Here is an 18,396-nt window from a genome sequence, read left to right as displayed (position 1 = left end):
TATTTTCTATTGCTCTTTATTTCTTTTTGATTATACAATCACTCACATAACAAAAGGGATGGGATCATAAACTAAATTTTGCTTATGGCAGAAATTAATTTCAGGTGCACTCTATAGTATGTCTAGAGTGAGTGTCCGATTGGCAATTATGAAGGGTGCTACACATACACGCTTTTCCAACTCTTGAATAGCGTAAATGGTTCTTCTCTCTCAATCAAAACTGTAATGCTCAAAATTTAAATAAGGATCAAAATCCCTCAAAAATCTCTCAAAATCATCGCAAAAAGTGAAGAAAGTTGCGAAGTTGAATTCGAAAAAAATTATAAGAAAATGAAATAAGATGACGAAGAAGAAGCAGCAGAAGATGAGGAAGAGGAAGAGGATGAGTTTTGAATTATGAAGAACTTATCAGCACACATACATCGAATATTCTTAAACAATACACTCAAATATGTTCGTATTACACCTAAATTAGCTGCAAATACAGAAAAATATTTCCTCTAATGCTGTATTTTTTCTTCTTTTTTTCCTTATTTCTTGCTTTCTTTTATTGAATGAATGTAAGTTCATCATCTTCTAAGTAATTTTGTAGCATTATGTATTTCTTCTTCTTTTTGTTTGATTTTTTTGTTTTTATTCTTGTTAAGAGAGTAAAACAAAAAGAAACTTGAGAAGGTAAAATAAAAAGGAAAAGATAAATAAGAAAAAAAAGAAAAAGAAGATGGTGATGGTGATGAAAAAAAAAAAAGAAAAAGCTTTAGAAGATAAAAAGGAGGAAAAAGAATAGTTTTGAATTATGCGGAACTTATCAGTATATATACACCAAAAATTCTTAAACAATACACTCAAATATACCCAAATTTACTGCAAATATAGAAAAATATTTCCTCTAATCTTGCATTTTTGTTCTTCTTTTTTTTTCCTTATTTCTTTCTTTTAGTTGAATGAATATAAGTTCATTCTCTTCTAAGTAATTTGGTACCATTATGTGTTTCTTCTTTTTCTTTATTTGATTTTTTTTTTGTTTTTATTCTTATTAAAATAGTAAAACAAAAAGAAACTTGAGAAGATAAAACAAGAAAAAAAAAATAAGATGATGATGACAATGATGAAAAAGAAGAAGAAGAAGCGAAGAGTTTTGAATTATGCAGAACTTATCAGCATAAATACACCGAAAATTCTTAAACAATACACTCAAATATCTTCGTGTTATACTGAAATTTGCTGCAAATATAGAAAAATATTTTCTTTAATGCATAACTTTTACATTACATTCAATTCAAACCATCAACGATGAACAATAATTTTCACAAACAAAAACAATATTATTCACCTACAGAATCATAAACTACTAATGAAAACATGAAAATGGATCCTCTCAATTTTTTTTAACAATTGAGGGAGTAAAGTGTGATCTCCCACCATTAATTTTATAAGTGAGACAAAAAATAAATATGAAAGAGAGAGCAATGAAGGGTTAGAGATCACACTTTACACTCTCAATTTTTTTTAACAATTTAGAAGATCCATTCCCCGAAAACATTAACTAGAATCGAATTACATTTCAATCACTTGATTGGGTTCAAAACAATAATCAACTTCGTTCTGGTTCAATTGACAATCTGGAATTGAATTATTCATTATCTTCAACAACGAGATAAATGTTCAAAAATGATTTTAGAGCTTGATTTCAAAAACGTAGAGAATGAACGAAGAGAAACGCAGAGAACGCATAGATGAAAGAGAACGTAGATCGAAAACGTTGAGAAAATTCGAAAACGGAAATGAAATCCCAGTTATATATTCGCGCGCGTTAATTGAAAAGTTAGTTAAATTAAGAGGCACGTGAGGTGAATTTGGGTAAAATGACTTGTATGGACTTGTAGAAAATATCTGAAAATATAAATAATAACATATGAATAACTATATTTCAATAATTTAAGAATGAATGTAGAATTTATAACTTAAAAGGTTTTGAGATGAATTTCTTACAATAATCTTATTCTCAAAAAGTCAGTTTCTCACCATAATTATAACCTTGAAAGTAGCTAAAAAATAAGAGATGTGACACTCATAAGTGTATTAGATATTTACCTCATTAAAAAAAAAAAAAAAACCTTAAGAAGAAAGTAGGGAAAACATAACATAACACATGATAATGATATAGTATTTGGTTTCTCTCCTTGACTTTTATGTAATAAAAAAAAAAAAAATTCGGTAGGCGAAAAAAAAACCAAAAAATAAAGTCCAAGAAAAAGAAAGTATTAAAGAAAAGAAAATAACCCTAAACCTTGAGAGAAGAAGAGAGAGAATCTTCTTCTTCCCATTTCCCCCACTTTTTTACTTCAAAACCGCGCAGTGCAGTTTTAATTTGCTGCAGCTATTAACAAAGGTTGTTGCATTTTGAAGAAGAAGGAGAAGAAGAAGAAGATGATGATGGATAGAAACAGAGCGAAAGGCATTACTTTCACGAAGGAACCGTACATCGAAGATGCAGGGCCACGCATTGTGAAGAGCATGAAGTTCAGTTCCTTATCTGACTCTGAGATTGGAAAACTCGCTGAAGTTCAAGTCTTCAAAGGCTCTTACTATGATCACTTCAAAAAACCCATCCCTGGTGGCTTGTTGGATCCTCGCATGGTACACTCTTTCATTCTTTTATTCAATTTCATGTCCTCTTTTTCTTGTTAGTGTAACTGTGGATTAAGTTGTTTTTAGGTTATAAACAGTTTATAGATGTTTTCTTTCTTCCATTTGTAGTTAATGATCATCTGGTTTTGTTGCATTGAATGCTAATAAAGATATGTTTTTTTTTGCTTGTGTGTGTGTGATTTCAGGGTCCTGCTAATAAGGAGCTTATTTGCGCCACATGTGGTGGCGACTTTGCTCATTGTCCGGGCCACTTCGGATACTTAAATCTTGCCCTTCCCATCTTCAACATTGGATTCTTGGGTACCATTGTGGAAATATTGAAGTCCATTTGCAAGGTATCCGAATCGTCTGTGTGTTCCTTGTCTGTTTGCTTTGTGGATTTTGGCTTTTCCTTGATTAATTATCAACATGATACTCTACTTGTTAGTCTCGTTTATGTTAACTTGGCATATAAGTTATAGCAACTCACAGAACATGCGCATACTTGAATGTCATAATACCAGGATGGTTAGCTTTAGGGGATGGCTTTTTGAAGGACAGTCGAGATTCAAGCATCCTTTTGCACCTGCTTGAACTTTCAGTTATCTATGCTATCTTTAAAATTGCAAATTGAGTGACTACATGTCACTGTTATTCTTATAATTGCACTGTACCCTGATATGTGCAAGACTTTGACAAAAGGGCAAACAAAAGATATAAGAATGGTTGTGATGGAAGTTTGTTCACAAGTTTACATGTCATACTAATTAGTAATGAACATCCTATTTGAGGCTCTGAGTCAAACGTTTCTTTTTCAGTACTGTTATATAATGTGAAAGATGTGTGTAGTATAGCATTCTTTTGAACATTTATTCATCCTAATTTTCTGCTTCTGAATATTTTGTTTGATCTATATGTAAATTTTTAATGCTTTCTTTACAGTGCTGTGCTCGAATTCTTCTCAATGAAGATATACGTAAAGATCGTTTGAAAAAAATGAGAAGACCCAGAATTGATGCACTGGCGAAGGCTGAATTAGCGAAAAAGGTTGTAGAGGCATGCAGCAAAGTATCAATGTGCTCGAGATGTGGATATAAGAATGGTTTGTTTTATGCTTTTCATTGACTTCCCCCCTTTTTTAACAATAGACCACTTTATTCAACTTCGTCATTGGAAATTGTTTTAAACTTGCATACTAGGTATAAGTTTTTCTTTCAATCAATAATACATATTTAGTTAGATATTTTAGAATCCATTTTCTTTCTTGGTCTTTTTGTAATGTACGGAATATGGATTTCCATGCTCTTGTCTTGACAGATGACACTATATGAATTATCCTATAACGGCTAAACGGGTAGGGAAGTGGTCAATTCTGGTATGATATGGTCGTTACAGTCTCACATTTGCCAGAATTAAGGCCTATATAAACTTTTATAACTATTTGGCAACCCACCCTTGGAGAGCTAGCTTTTGGAACTAAGTTGAAAAGTAATAAAGTATTTAATTTTGAGATGGTATCAATGTATCCTACATTTTATGTTCAGCCACCACAGATATTCAGTCGGGCAAACGTTACGTTCCATCTGTTCGCTTGTGGGGTGAGTGTAGTGTGTTAAGGTCCCACATAGGCTTGGCGGTGTTTATAAGTACCCTATCAATTAGCTTTTAGGGTTGACATAGATCCATTCAGTTCTAGCAATCAAACAAATAAGCTTTTTACTTGGTTCTAACAACTCTTGTACCCAACATTATTGATTGAGAGGCTGTCACTTATGGCAATTCCATTTCCATGTTTTTAATCTGAATCTAAGCATTTTAAATTACCACTATCCGCAATGCAAAAATCAATGCCTGGCTAGATAGATGTTCGATGTGCTGGGTTGTTTGAAACCTTAAGGACTCACGAACAACCTTGTATTACATTTACATATTGGCTACCATGTGTGAGTTATTATCAAGTTAGGCCCCATTGTTAAACAAGTTTAGGCTTTGGGAATTTGATTCAATTCTTGTGTTAGCTTACATAACAATTGACATAGCAATGGACTAACATAGTCTCAAAAGGATTCTATTGTTGACTTGCTTGGAATGTTGCTGATATTAGACAACCATCTTTTGAACTAATTATGATTTTTTCTTAATTTTTATAGAAAATTACCATGTTGCTTGAGAGGATTGAGAATTAACTATTATTGTATTGCTTGTTGCCTCTTAAGATATGCATTTATTGTATTTTGTATGATGATATTGATGATGGCTATTGTAATACAGGTTCGGTAAAGAAGCTTGTGGGTTCGCTAAAAATCACTCATGATCGCTCAAAATGTAATGATAGTAGCATTGAAGAATTTCAAACAGCACTTTCACATGCAAGAGAATCTAGATTGACCAGCGCTGTGGATACTCATATTCTAAACCCATTCCAAGCTTTATCCCTGTTTAAAAGGATGCTGGATGAGGTGAAAATTTATACATATGCGGGTTGTTTCTTTTTATTTTTGGGCTTGGTTTTCCTCATCACTTCATTCTGAAGTGTGGATTGAAATAGAGATTTTTAAGTAGAGTATTTTTCAAAGATTGCAATATTGCATGCCATGCAGAGGTTTACTTAACACTCTAGTAAGAATAATTTATTACATATTGTTGTAGGACTGTGAATTACTTTATCTTGCTGAAAGACCAGAGAAACTCATCGTTACAAACATTGCAGTGCCCCCATTGGCTATGCGACCTTCAGTTATAATGGATGGATCACAGAGGTAATACCAACATGTATTCGGCTATATTGACATCTCTCTCTGTTTTTCCCTTTCGTTAACTTTGTTTGATGCCATTCTTATATTTATGATCTGATGGTATACTTGTTGCAAATATGCTAGTGTTGTGCACTTTGTTTATGGAAAACATAAAAAACTACTGCCATTCCTGAGTTGTCAATACCTTTTCTGTCCACCTTATCTGTGATTGAATAAATTTTAAAATATAGTAAGTGGGTATTTTGACTGTAGCACTTGAGGCATAAAGAGCTGTTGTGTGAGTGGCCATATTAGAATTATAAAATTCCATTCGTTAATAGCTAAAGGAATGTTTAACTTCCAGTTCAGGTGAACGTAGAGGAAAAAATTTCTCTATTCCCAAGAACCAAGTGTTTGAAGTCACTGACCAATTATAAAGAACCTAAAAGCAATTTTACCATATGTTATAGTTGTGCAAAACTCAGTTTGTTCCAAACCATCACATTGCAATAAGGTTTAAGGGTGTTATTCTTTGATAGAAAGCATACAGTGTACTTAGCTAGAGTGAAATGCTAGAATTTACAGCTGTTGGTGGTGGCAATTATGACGTCCAAATATTATTTGCGTTAGGATTGCATTCTGCGCTTTCTTGTAGAATTACCTTCCATCATCATGTTTTTAAAGGGTTTTATTTGTTGCACATTTTGATTGAGTAGAGAGATCATACGAGGTTATGCTTGTATTTTCTGATGGAAGTTTAGCCTAACCTTATTTTGTTGTTTTAAGGAGGATTCGTGAACCATCCTCTGTATTTTTAAGCCTTTCCTAAAACCAAAAAAAAAGGGAAAAAAAAAGAAAAAGAAAACTGATGTTGTGGTTATTGTCTTAATTTATGCAGCAATGAAAATGATGTAACAGAGAGGCTAAAGCAAATAGTCCAAGCTAATGCTCATGTGCGCCAAGAATTAGAAGAAATTGCTTCATTAAGATCTCTGGTATAGATGTGCCTTTTGAGTGATCAAAATTTTGCTACTTTGAGGACTTGTTGATTGATATAATGACAGGTTTTCCAAAATGTTACATGCTTAGAATAATCGAATAAGCTCATTTTTCATGTGTGCTTTAAATGTGATTATATAGTATGTGGTTAGTCGTTTGGATTATCCACACATATTTATTCTAGAATACTGTCAATGAGATGTCTCCACTTCGAAGGGTGTAGAATTATCCCTATTCGGGCAGTGGCATTTGCCATGTCCACAAGTTGCCATATGTGAATAATAGAGTTTACTTTATCTGCTCGCTTCTGATATTCTCTTTCATCTCGAGATCGTTTCTTTTAGTTCCGATGTATTGCGGTTGTGATTTTGTTGATGGTTTTGTTTTAGGATGGTTGGGAAACGCTTCAATTTGAGGCTGCTCAATTCATAAATAGTGAGGTTCGTGGTATACCATACCACCAGCAACGGGAAAAGACAATGGCGGGTTTAGTTCAACGCCTTAAAGGGAAGCAGGGACGTTTTCGTGGCAACTTATCTGGGAAACGTGTTGAATTTACTGGCAGGACAGTTATTTCACCGGATCCTAATTTAAAGATTACTGAGGTGAGACATTCGAAGCTTGGCATATATTATATCTTCTATCTTTTAGACGAAGCATGAGCCAATAACCTGAATATCTACTTAACAAAAAACAATGTGATGTTTGCTGTACAGGCTTATTTTTCTTACTTACACAGTTCGTTCATTTTTTTTCTCTGTGACATAACCAATACGATGCACATTTCTCAATTCACATTCCCTAAGTATTATTCCATGAAAACCATAAGACCCTGGAGTGCCTTCCCTTCTCAAAGGTTCTTACAAGTTTTTGCACTGTGACTTGTTTTTTTGCTTCAGGTTGCAGTACCCATGCTTATGGCTCGTATATTGAGTTATCCTGAGCGTGTTTCACATCACAACATTGAAAAGCTGAGACAGTGTATAAGAAATGGTCCTGATAAGTATCCTGGTGCAAGACAATATAGAGATGCCTCGGGTTCCACATGGTTTTTGCTGTTTCTTTTTCCCTTATATTGATTAATCTCAAGCCAGCTATATTGTTTTGCTAATGATCTAATTCTATTTTCATAATTTTCCAGGACCTTAAGAGTTCCTCACAGGAAGCGCTTTGCAGACCAGCTGAAATTTGGTGATATAGTTGATCGTCATTTGGAAGATGGCGACATTATTCTTTTTAATAGGCAGCCAAGCTTGCATCGGATGTCTATAATGTGTCATAGGGTAATTCATTGAACTTTGTATATCAATAATGTCAAATTTGGAACAAATTGCATGAGTCTTCTTTTGCATATGCAGGCGAGGATTATGCCTTGGAGAACTTTGAGATTCAATGAATCTGTTTGCAACCCATATAATGCTGATTTTGATGGTGATGAGATGAACTTACATGTGCCACAGACTGAGGAAGCACGGACAGAGGCTATTTTGTTGATGGGGGTAAAATCAGCATTTCTCATTGTCATTGAGGATTACTTGTCAAACACACACACACACACTCTCACAAAAAAAAAAAAAAAAACACTAGCCATTCTATTATATTTATCCAAAAAGAAGTTAGTCCCAACATGCAATAGGGTTAGAATATTTTATTTTTACTTGATCTGGCTGTTTAGTTATAAGTATTTACAGCGTTATGTGTTATGTGATTCGTTCAACTGTATATGATGGTCAATAAATTGTAAGCATTTCATGAACTTTACAATGTGTTTTTTGTTGCGTGTTCTCTTCATGTAGATCCTAATGAGAGTTTGCTTGTTTTCAGGTGCAAAATAATCTGTGCACACCAAAAAATGGCGAAATTTTGGTTGCCTCTACTCAAGACTTCTTAACCTCTTCCTATCTCATAACTAGAAAAGATACATTTTATGATCGTTCAACCTTTTCACTTATTTGCTCATACATGGGGGATGGCATGGATCTTGTTGATCTGCCAACTCCTGCAATTATTAAGGTGAGAGTTGGAGCTTTCATGGATACACATTACAAGATATACTCACATGTTTGTTTATATTCTTGAAATAGAGAAGTGATCCACTTTCTGTAGGAGATATCTTGCAATTACATTTTTGAATGACATTTTTCTAGTATTTAAGTTTTGGCCAATCAAGCTGTTAATAATGTGAAAAGTTATGTTGAAGTCTTGAAAGATCATGCAACATATAGTAGATGGTCAATGTCTATTAATATTTTAAAACAATACTGTGTACCAAATAAAGTGGCGTGATCAAATATCAACTAAGATTTAAATTATTTGAAAATTTATGGATTTGGTCTATGCCAAATGCCAAATGAAATTTAATGGTGGTTGTGGTTAGATTAATGAAGTTTAACTTTCACCGAAATTAATATATTCTTTTTGTATCTCGTTTAGATCAGTGCTTCAGAGCTTTGATATAATAAGCTGCATGAACCAAACTTTTTCCTGGTGATTCAGTCATGTTTGCTAATTTATATATTTGGTGCATGTTTTTACTTGCGCGATATTCTTTTCAGCCAGTTGAGCTTTGGAGTGGTAAACAGTTATTTAGCGTTCTATTGCGCCCAAATGCAAATGTGAGAGTCTATGTGAATCTTACTGTTAAGGAGAAAATATACAGTACAAAGCTTGATGACAGGAAACGAGAAATGAAAACGATGTGCCCAAGTGATGGGTTTGTCTATTTTCGCAATAGTGAGTTGATATCAGGACAACTTGGAAAGGTGACTTTAGGTTAGTTTTTCTAAATGAACTTTGATCTTATCTATGATTTCATTTTGTACGTTCAATAAGGTTGTATTAATGTAGATTTGTCAAGTAACTGTTAATACTACTGCGTGCTTCTATTAAACATTGAAAATAACTCTGAATAGTGGTGCCATAGTTAATCTTTTATGCTTTTGCTTTCCTATTTTGTTCTAAGTTGTAGCTTTTTAATGTCAAACTTCTTTCAAACTCCACTACTTCATGCTTATATATATATATATATATAAGTTGGTGACCTGCTTTTTTAGCATGAATTCAGGGAATGGAAATAAGGATGGTCTTTTCTCTGTGCTACTAAGAGACTATAAACCACATGCTGCTGCTGCTTGCATGAATCGTGTAGCTAAATTGAGGTAAAAATATATCTGCATTATGTTTGTTTTAAGTGCTAAAGGGGTAATAAATAAGATGAAATGTTGCAATGTTAGCTTGTAGGAAAGCACTTGTTTAAAGTGGGAACTGTTTCCATCAGTCCCATGAGTGAGGATTAGTTTCACACCCAGAGGGAGTAGAAAACATTGGTGAACCAAAAATGTTATCAAATGTAATCTCTGCTAATATTTGAGTTTAGGCAGTTTGATGTTTTTTCTTTTATCCATTGCCAAGCTAAAGGAAGTATATGATCCTTTTGCTTTGATGCAGTGCTCGATGGATCGGAAATCATGGGTTCTCAATTGGCATTGATGATGTCCAACCAAAAGAGGTTTTGATAGAACAGAAAGATAAAACAATATCTGATAATTATAAAAAATGTCATGATTTTATAGCAGCTTTCAATAAAGGAAAGCTAGAACTCAAAGCCGGTTGTGATGCTGCTCAGACATTAGAAACTCTGATAACTGGTGTCTTGAATGGTATACGAGATACAGCAGGAAAGGTATCTATTTCTTTCATGTGAAGTATTCTGTCCTTGTGTTTTCACACATATCTATCTCTTAGTGTTAAGATCATTGTCAACAAAATGGTGGATAGTCCCTACCTTCACCTTTACTTTTTTTTTTTTAATTTTTTTCAAAAAGAAGCTACATGTAAAATACAATGGTGCCCCTCCAAAAATCTAATCATTATCCTTCACATAAGAGAAAAGCAATTTATTCTGATTTTCCCTGTATCGGTAACTGACTCCATTATATTATAAAATCTTCCCAGGTTTGCATGCAAACCCTACACTGGAGAAATAGCCCACTGATCATGTCGCAGTGTGGCTCCAAAGGATCTCCAATTAATATCAGTCAGATGGTTGCTTGTGTGGGTCAACAATCAGTTGGAGGTCGTCGTGCTCCTAATGGTTTCGTGGACCGTAGTCTTCCTCATTTCCCTAGAAAAGCAAAAACCCCAGCTGTATGTTCAGTTTCCATCATTTAGAAGTAGAATTTTAAATGTTTGTGCACAATTTCAATTGCCGCTTATCCTTAATTTGTTAATTTCTTTTTCATCCATACTGCTTTTGTATTTGTTCATTGATAATATTAATGTTGAAGTGATTCACAGTTGTGAAGTTAACAACAAACAGAATATTGCATACACATTTATGTAACACACCTATACATGAGAAGCTATCTTGGAATTTGTACATAACTTTGAAGCTTTGTCATATATTGTCGTCACAAGCAATTGTTTTCACTTTATTATCAGGACAGGACAGTAGTAAACTACTATTGTAGAATATTGTTTTCATTTAATATTATTTGTTTGTAACGGACACCAGAACTGGTGTAGCTATTGCTATTATTGTGCATTACATATTCTGTTTTCTGACATCGAAAACTGGTATGTCACTGTTGATGCAGGCTAAAGGTTTTGTTGCCGAATCTTTTTACAGTGGATTGTCTGCTACTGAGTTTTTCTTCCACACAATGGGAGGGCGTGAAGGGCTTGTTGATACAGCGGTAGGGTGCATATTTTGAATATACTATGCATATTGCATAATATATAATCAATCAGAGCTGGTTTCAGTTAAATCAACAGTTACTATTATTATTATTTTTTTATTAAAATCAGAAGCTAACTGACAACCCCACCAAAGAGAAAAAAAAAATCCTTGGATCTGAAATTATGAATGTCATAAGAGTGGACCTCAAATTTCTCACTTGGGAATGGTTCATGTTAATAAAATTGATAAAATTTAGGAGCTGCTGGGTTGGTTATTAGTTTATTATTATTGTTGTTTTCTGGTATCCAAAACTTTGAAATTCATTAAATAGTTTGTGTGATAATTGTCACTTTGCAGGTTAAAACTGCAGACACTGGATACATGTCTCGTAGATTAATGAAATGTCTGGAGGATTTGTTCTTACAGTATGATTACACTGTAAGAAATGCTGCTGGTGGTATTGTTCAATTTTGTTATGGAGATGATGGCATGGATCCAGCTGGCATGGAAGGAAAAGATGGAAAACCACTAAATTTTGACCGGCTGTTTTTGAGAAGCCAGGTTTGAAAGCTGATACTGTTGTTTTTATGGTTTGATTATTTTTGTTTGACTCCCTCAAACTTCTAAAATAGTTGGCTTTTCTTGTTATATGCTGTTTTATTCTCTTTTGTAGGCCATATGTCCAAGTGATGAAGACGATGACATCTTGTCTTCCTCAGATGTGCATGAAGTAGTTCAAAGGAAGCTTTCAGAAGTTGGTATGTGCAAGTTAGTCGAGCAAGAGGCTTCAGCGGATGATTCCTCTGCCGGCTTCGTAAATTCTCTTCAATCCTTTATCAAAGGGAAAATAGAATCAACAGAACCTTCCACCGAAGAGGATTCTGAAAAGCTGAAAAAGTTTATTCAGAGGATTTCTGGGATTACTCGCAGACAACTAGAGGTATTTATGGTCTAGTCCTTACATTGTCGTAAGCCTGTTTGTCCCCAATGCTAATCTTGTTTGCTTTCAGTTGGTTTTGCAGTTTCTTTATTTCATTTACATTCCACACAGTACTCTAATTTTCTTATGCTATATATTTCTGTTGTTTACTTTACTCTTGTTTTGCAATTTACTGTATGCTCTCTATATTTCAGGTTTTTCTCGATATTTGTTTATCTCGTTACCATTCAAAAAAAATTGAGGCTGGAACTCCCATCGGAGCAATTGGAGCTCATAGTATTGGAGAGCCTGGAACCCAGATGACTTTGAAAACTTTTCACTTTGCTGGGGTTGCAAGCATGAGTATCCTTTATTATTAGACTCTGTTGCCTGCTTTGATTATCATTATTGTCCTGTTTGACACTATACTGGAATTTTTCTGTATGTGTTGATGGGTTTTGAAAGTTGTGCCTTAATCTATCATCTTAGATGTGACCCTTGGAGTTCCTCGCATCAAAGAAATTATAAATGGATCCAAAAAGATCAGCACACCAATTATCACTGCAATACTTGAGACAGATAATAATCCAAATACCGCAAGGATAGTAAAAGGTCGCATAGAAAAAACCAACTTAGGCCAGGTATGCAGCTGTAGAGAGGGGAAAAAAAATATTGCTTTTGTCAATGAATGACCCTTTGAACATTCTACCTAGTTATTTACATTTTTTTCAGCTGTCATTTAGGTATTATATCAGAAGTTTGTTGTAAATAGTGTTTATTTTAACGAAAGTGACTCAAAAACACAATCATGTCATGCCAATTAATACAGGTCGCAAAGAGTATAAAAGTTGTTATAACTTCAAGATCAGCATCAATTGTCATCTCGCTTGACATGGAAAGAATTCGAGATGCACATCTGCATGTAGATGCCAATATTGTAAGAGAGTCGATTTTGCATACTCCAAAACTAAAATTGAAGCAAGACGTAAGGGGTTACTTGTTCTCTCTTGTAATTTTGAGTCACTTCTCCATTCGTGCTTGCATTATTGAAAGTCTTTGTTGATATGCAGAATGTTAAGATCTTAGATATCAAAAAGCTCAGGATTGTTCCCCCAGATGGTGATAGAAGTAAAATCCAATTTCAACTTAACCATCTTAAAAATTTGCTTCCTTCAGTTGTTGTGAAGGTAATATTATTTGACTTTCTTGATGGGTGATACCTGATGAAGAATATACCATGTTTGTTTTGATATCTTCATATTTAAATTTATTGTCAGGTTGAAAAGTGCACCTAACTTTTCTTTTCTTAATTCCAGGGAATTAAAACTGCTGAACGTGTTGTTATCAGTAAAGAAGAAGATAAAGAGAAAAAAACTGAAAAGTTCAAATTACTGGTGGAAGGGTTAGTTCATACTATTTTTCAATATAACATATGCTTCCTTCAATCCCTTGTATATATATACCTGCTTGGCTGTTGCGGCATTGCCTGCTTCTTATTCCTTATTTTCATGTATTCTATTTTCTTTGTATTTACCTTCAGCACGGGTCTTCTAGATGTTATGGGAACTGAAGGGGTTGATGGACGTAATACTCTTAGTAATCATATAGATGAAGTGAGTGAGTCTCTGGGAATTGAAGCTGCTAGAAGGACTATCATTGAGGAGATAAAAGTAGTTATGGGAAGTCACGGTATGAGTATAGACATACGCCATATGATGCTTCTAGCAGATGTGATGACTGTTATGGTGAGTTATTTCAGTTATTCAGCAAAACTATAAATAAAGTTTATGCTGAATACTTATATTTCCTCGTGTTATTTATTAATGCAGGGCAGAGTCCTTGGAATAACCAGATTCGGAATTCAAAAGATGGGCAAAAGTGTCTTGATGCTTGCGTCTTTTGAGAGGACATCGGATCATCTTTTCAATGCAGCGGTACATGGGACAGAGGACCTGATTGAAGGAGTAAGTGAACGCGTAATCATGGGTATACCGATTCAGATAGGCACCGGAATGATCAAGGTCAAACAAAGGTAAGGGAAGGATGCATGTCATGCGAATGTAGCCCTACTTGGTGCATCCATCAACTCAAAATCTACCTATAAAATTTCTATCAGAATTAGGAAATTATTTACTGGTGTTAGCCTGAGTGAAAGTGTATATTTATGAATGGTACTTAGTTAATAATGTCTATAAATAACTTAAATTATGAAAATATAATCATAAATTTGTATTGAAAACAAAAGCGTGTGCATCAAAATTAAATCATTATCTATAGATATAAGACATTTATCACTCTCCCTCTTAGGTACATCTTTTGAATCAATTTAGCTGGATACAATAGATCCAGTTTATTGTTCTAAACTTCTAATGATATATAAGAAAACAACCATGCTACGTCTACAGAAAAAATCAGTCACCCGTATAAAATATATGTTGAAATACATACACATTTAAAGTATTTGAAATAACACATTTATTTATACACAAATACATAGTGATTGATTTGGTGGTTAATTTTTAGTGTGCACATAAAATTTTTTATATAAAAAAGTGATGGTGATAGATAAAGGGGATTGCAGGAAGTATTAATCAGGATCATTGAAAAACTCTTTATCAAACTCTCCCATTTTTCAGGTTGAGTCCTCCAGAGTTGCTTCAAGGAACTCCTCCTATTCTATCTTATGTTTGAAGTTGTCTATGTTTTTGCGGCAAGAGTGGATTATGCATGATATAGAGTGCAATTGAAGGGTTTGCGTTGACTGTTAAGATTAGGTAACTTGTTTCTCTTGTCTTTGCCTTTGTTGCTACTTTTCGTATTCAATCTCATCATGTTGTGTCTTTTATTTTCAGCTAGCTTTTCACCAAGTTGAATATTGTGAGCTGCTTACAATTGACACTGCAAAAGGGCTGATTGGTAAGGAGGGGTGAGGTTGATGGTAAAATGATCACACTACTATGTTGTAAATGAAAAGGAAAGAAACAAAAAGTGAAAAGGGGGGACGCGAGAGTTTAATTTTGCACCTCATTGTACAGATTTTATTTTCTTTTATTGTTAGTGTTTTGTCCATAGAGTAGTTTAGTTGCCACTAGTCTAATGCTTTTGTTCCTGTGGATATAGTCATTGAGAAAAGTGATAACTAACAATTTTTTATGAATCAATACTAGCCAACTTTTTTTTTTCACTAAAAGTATTGGTCTACTATTTGCTCCGGTTTTGAGGGGGGTTACACTAGTATTGGGTTGACTAACCATGATTTTCATTCCTTTTTAAAAAACACAAACAAAAGGAACTCAACATTAATGAAAATATTGATTCATGAATTTTAGTGCTTAATATGGTAATGAAAAGAAAATTTTAGTTTTACCGCAAATTCGTTTACTTACACCTTTAGCAAAACTAATAATTTATAACATGCCGCATAAACAGAAAACATACACATCAGTAGTTCAACAACATCAATATCAATTCTCTACTGTAATATTTGGTATGTTGACTATTATATGCTCATGAATACATCCATGTCATCCCTCTATACTTTGCGAAACTTAACAGAATTCAGTTCAAACCTTTACAAAGAAGAAATTGGCTTTACATATTTTATGAACAAATTTTCAGTTCATCTCCCCTTCAATTATTTGTCCATGTTTACCCAGAACTTTAGCTCAGGTCATAAATCATAGCAGCAGAAACTAGAAGTGGAAATGGAAAATATCACTTCACACTTGCAAATATGAATGAAGTTCATTTTCCCGCTTGTTTTGTTCTTTCATTTAAGGTTTTTCATATAACTCTCAGCTCTGGTAATCACAGAGAGTTATTTGCAACTTGGAATGATCAGTATCTGCTGAATATTTTCTGATGAAAGCTCTTCTCCACCAAATCTCAAACGCCTTCTGAATATTTGGACAATCATCTCCTTTGTTAAGAAACCTGTCAAACCATTTGAGCAACAGAGCTTGCTGTTGAAGCAAAGGGAGTGTAAGTATTGTTTGGCACAGTCCATCCTCAACCGATTTCTTATCAACCGCTCTAGAAGCTCGACGCATCCATCCAAAGTCGTCATACAGAGCTTCTAGCCATGTCGATAACAATGAAAATCGAGTTTCCTTGGGCACCAATATGTGCCCCCTTCCAATGCCGATACACAGTTGTGCAGTGATCCTGCTGATCTCGTGCCGATAGACAGTTGGAACTCTAGAATGAAGTGCAGCGAGTTCTTTCTGGTCAGCCCATATCTTCACGAATTCCTCGCCTATCTTCTTGGCAATCAAGATGTCAACAATCCACTGAATATTGTCAGCCTCCCGAGCTATTTCGGTAATTAAAGCCCCTCGATCCGGCCTCTCGGCAGTGCTGCTCGCGTCAGAGAGGCACAAGACAAGAGAATTGATGCAATTGTGGCAAAGATGATAAAGCGTGTCTTTAGAAACATCAAGTTTGGTTCTATCATGAGAGCAAGACGGATCCTCTTGAAGCAATTTTGATAGCAGAGCCTTCATTTCCCTACGAGCTTTGTCATCTTTTGCTTGTAAAACACCGGTCAGAAGGCTTGCAAAGATGTCGTCGGCACTCATTCTCGGCGCGGTAGATGGATCAGACGATAGTCTAAGAAGCAGTTGAGATGCAGAGCGATGAAGCTGAAGATAACCAAGCTGAGACATGATTTCATCTTGTTCGTCTTCTGTCCATGGAATTGCTTCCAAATAGTCTAAACAAGCCGCAACCCCAATATCAAACATGATAGCCGCTGAAACCTAACCAAAATTCAAAATTAGTTTTACATGCATCTTCTAATTATGAAATTAATAATTGAAATACTTTTTTGGTTGCCCACGGTATCCCCCGACAGGCCAAGGACTAATCCGTCGCGGATTGGAGCTCCATTTAAGGGTCTGTCGCTGGCCAATGGGTTGCTGCATGCACAAGGCGGAATTCAAACCCCCGACACTTGCTTAAGTGGACGAATGCGCTGACCATTCGACCAATCCAAGTTGGTTAATAATTGAAATACTTTAGATTACAATTTGGTCAAACCTATCACAGTTCTCAACTACTTAGCTATTTATAGCCGTAACTAGAAGACTGGTTAAACCGTTTTACATTATGAATGCATGAAAATGAAACTCCTAAACTGAAGAATTAAATGTTTGGATAATTACATAGAAATGGTTTAAGAGAAACTGACCTTGAGCAAGGTCAAGATTTTGGAAACAGATTGACCAATGAGCTTCTTCATGACATTGTCTTCGCAGTACATGAACACCACAACCTCCACGTAAGCCTCCACGTCATCACTCTCGCACTCGCTGATCTCCACCGTGTGCGACTGCGACTGCGATTGCGATGAACCGCCGCGAAGCTTGTCGGCGAAGAACCTGCTCTTCTGAGAGAGCACACTCTTGTCCACATCCATGGTGACTCTGAACCCGTCCTTCCCCACCACCGTCACCCTGACGTCACCAGGGTTAGCGTGAAAGGGAGCGTGTTGGAGCAGCTTCGAGATTCTGTCTTGAATTCTGCGGCGATTCTCGTCGGAGTGCTTGGTACCGGACATCATTTCGAAGAGCGTTTGTGTGTGTGGAGGCGGCGCCGGCGACGGAGGAGAAGATGAGAAGGTTCTGGAAGGTGAGAGTGTTGACGGAGAGTCGGGGATGAAGCCGTGCTTGATCATGGCGGAGACTGAGACTTGTCTTTCTCTGTCTCTATTGGCAGATGCAGGTGCCGCCATTGGAGGAAGCTAAGCAAGCAATTGAGTTTGGAATCGAAAGAAAGAAAGAAAGAAAATAGAGTGTGAGTGAGTGTGAGATTAGATTTTCAGAGACACAGAGAATCCAAGACAGCCACCTTCCTGTTACAATTTACAAATATAAATATAAATATAAATATAAATATATTCTTCTCTATAAATAAATATATTATGCATAACAAATTAAATCATTAAATAGACTAATTTTTTGTATTTGTATAATAACATCATGTTAATTAAATAAGTGAGATTAAGATTTTTGGGCATGATCATCAATCAATTCATGTTATAATAGAAAGTGGCTACTGATATTGACTCTTGAGGGTGATTGGAGTAGATTATTTATTTAAACTGCCTACTACTAAATTCCTTCGATGTGAATGAGTAATAGTTCAAATGGCATAGTCTTTTCATACTCATTTAAGATGTTTCAGGTTTGAGTCTTCCTATCTTTGATAAAAATAAAAAAATCCCTTCAATAACATTCCTCATTTCTTTTAATTTATTGTCTAGATTTTTATTGATTGAAGACTCCATCTTCTTAATATATATGGACTCGATTACTTTTCACTACACTAACATTGTTATATAGAATGGCTTAAATTTGTTTAAAGTAAAAATTAATACTTTCTGTGTACTTTAATCTGTAATAATCAAACATCACCTTCTTAAACATGTTTCTAAT

At 34.9% G+C, this 18,396-nt stretch overlaps 2 protein-coding genes across 2 annotated transcripts; one reads left to right on the top strand and one right to left on the bottom strand.

Annotated features, from left to right (window-relative positions):
- Positions 1-2,266: 2,266 nt before the first annotated feature.
- Positions 2,267-15,152, top strand: NRPC1 (nuclear RNA polymerase C1). The gene is made up of 27 exons (XM_088509883.1): positions 2,267-2,640; positions 2,838-2,987; positions 3,574-3,733; positions 4,903-5,090; positions 5,281-5,390; positions 6,265-6,361; positions 6,755-6,970; positions 7,265-7,413; positions 7,507-7,648; positions 7,724-7,864; positions 8,190-8,378; positions 8,921-9,137; positions 9,430-9,523; positions 9,813-10,047; positions 10,320-10,511; positions 10,961-11,059; positions 11,401-11,604; positions 11,717-11,983; positions 12,178-12,325; positions 12,452-12,603; positions 12,792-12,947; positions 13,033-13,149; positions 13,279-13,364; positions 13,503-13,707; positions 13,792-13,994; positions 14,599-14,736; positions 14,815-15,152. The coding sequence occupies exons 1-26, from the start codon at positions 2,431-2,433 to the stop codon at positions 14,651-14,653; spliced, it is 4,182 nt and encodes a 1,393-aa protein (XP_088366009.1). The 5' UTR covers positions 2,267-2,430; the 3' UTR covers positions 14,654-14,736; positions 14,815-15,152.
- A 307-nt stretch (positions 15,153-15,459) lies between these two features.
- Positions 15,460-17,839, bottom strand: LOC107629157 (BTB/POZ domain-containing protein). Its single transcript, XM_016331869.3, has 2 exons — positions 17,151-17,839; positions 15,460-16,719 (listed from the first exon to the last, which is right to left on the bottom strand). The coding sequence occupies exons 1-2, from the start codon at positions 17,691-17,693 to the stop codon at positions 15,757-15,759; spliced, it is 1,506 nt and encodes a 501-aa protein (XP_016187355.1). The 5' UTR covers positions 17,694-17,839; the 3' UTR covers positions 15,460-15,756.
- Between the last annotated feature and the right edge of the window lie 557 nt (positions 17,840-18,396).

Source organism: Arachis ipaensis, chromosome B3 (assembly GCF_059453495.1).
Source record: "Arachis ipaensis isolate K30076 ecotype BB chromosome B3, ASM5945349v1, whole genome shotgun sequence".
NCBI lineage: Eukaryota > Viridiplantae > Streptophyta > Magnoliopsida > Fabales > Fabaceae > Arachis > Arachis ipaensis.
The sequence above is the reverse complement of the archived record's forward strand: the minus strand, read 5'-3'. Positions and strand labels throughout refer to the sequence as shown.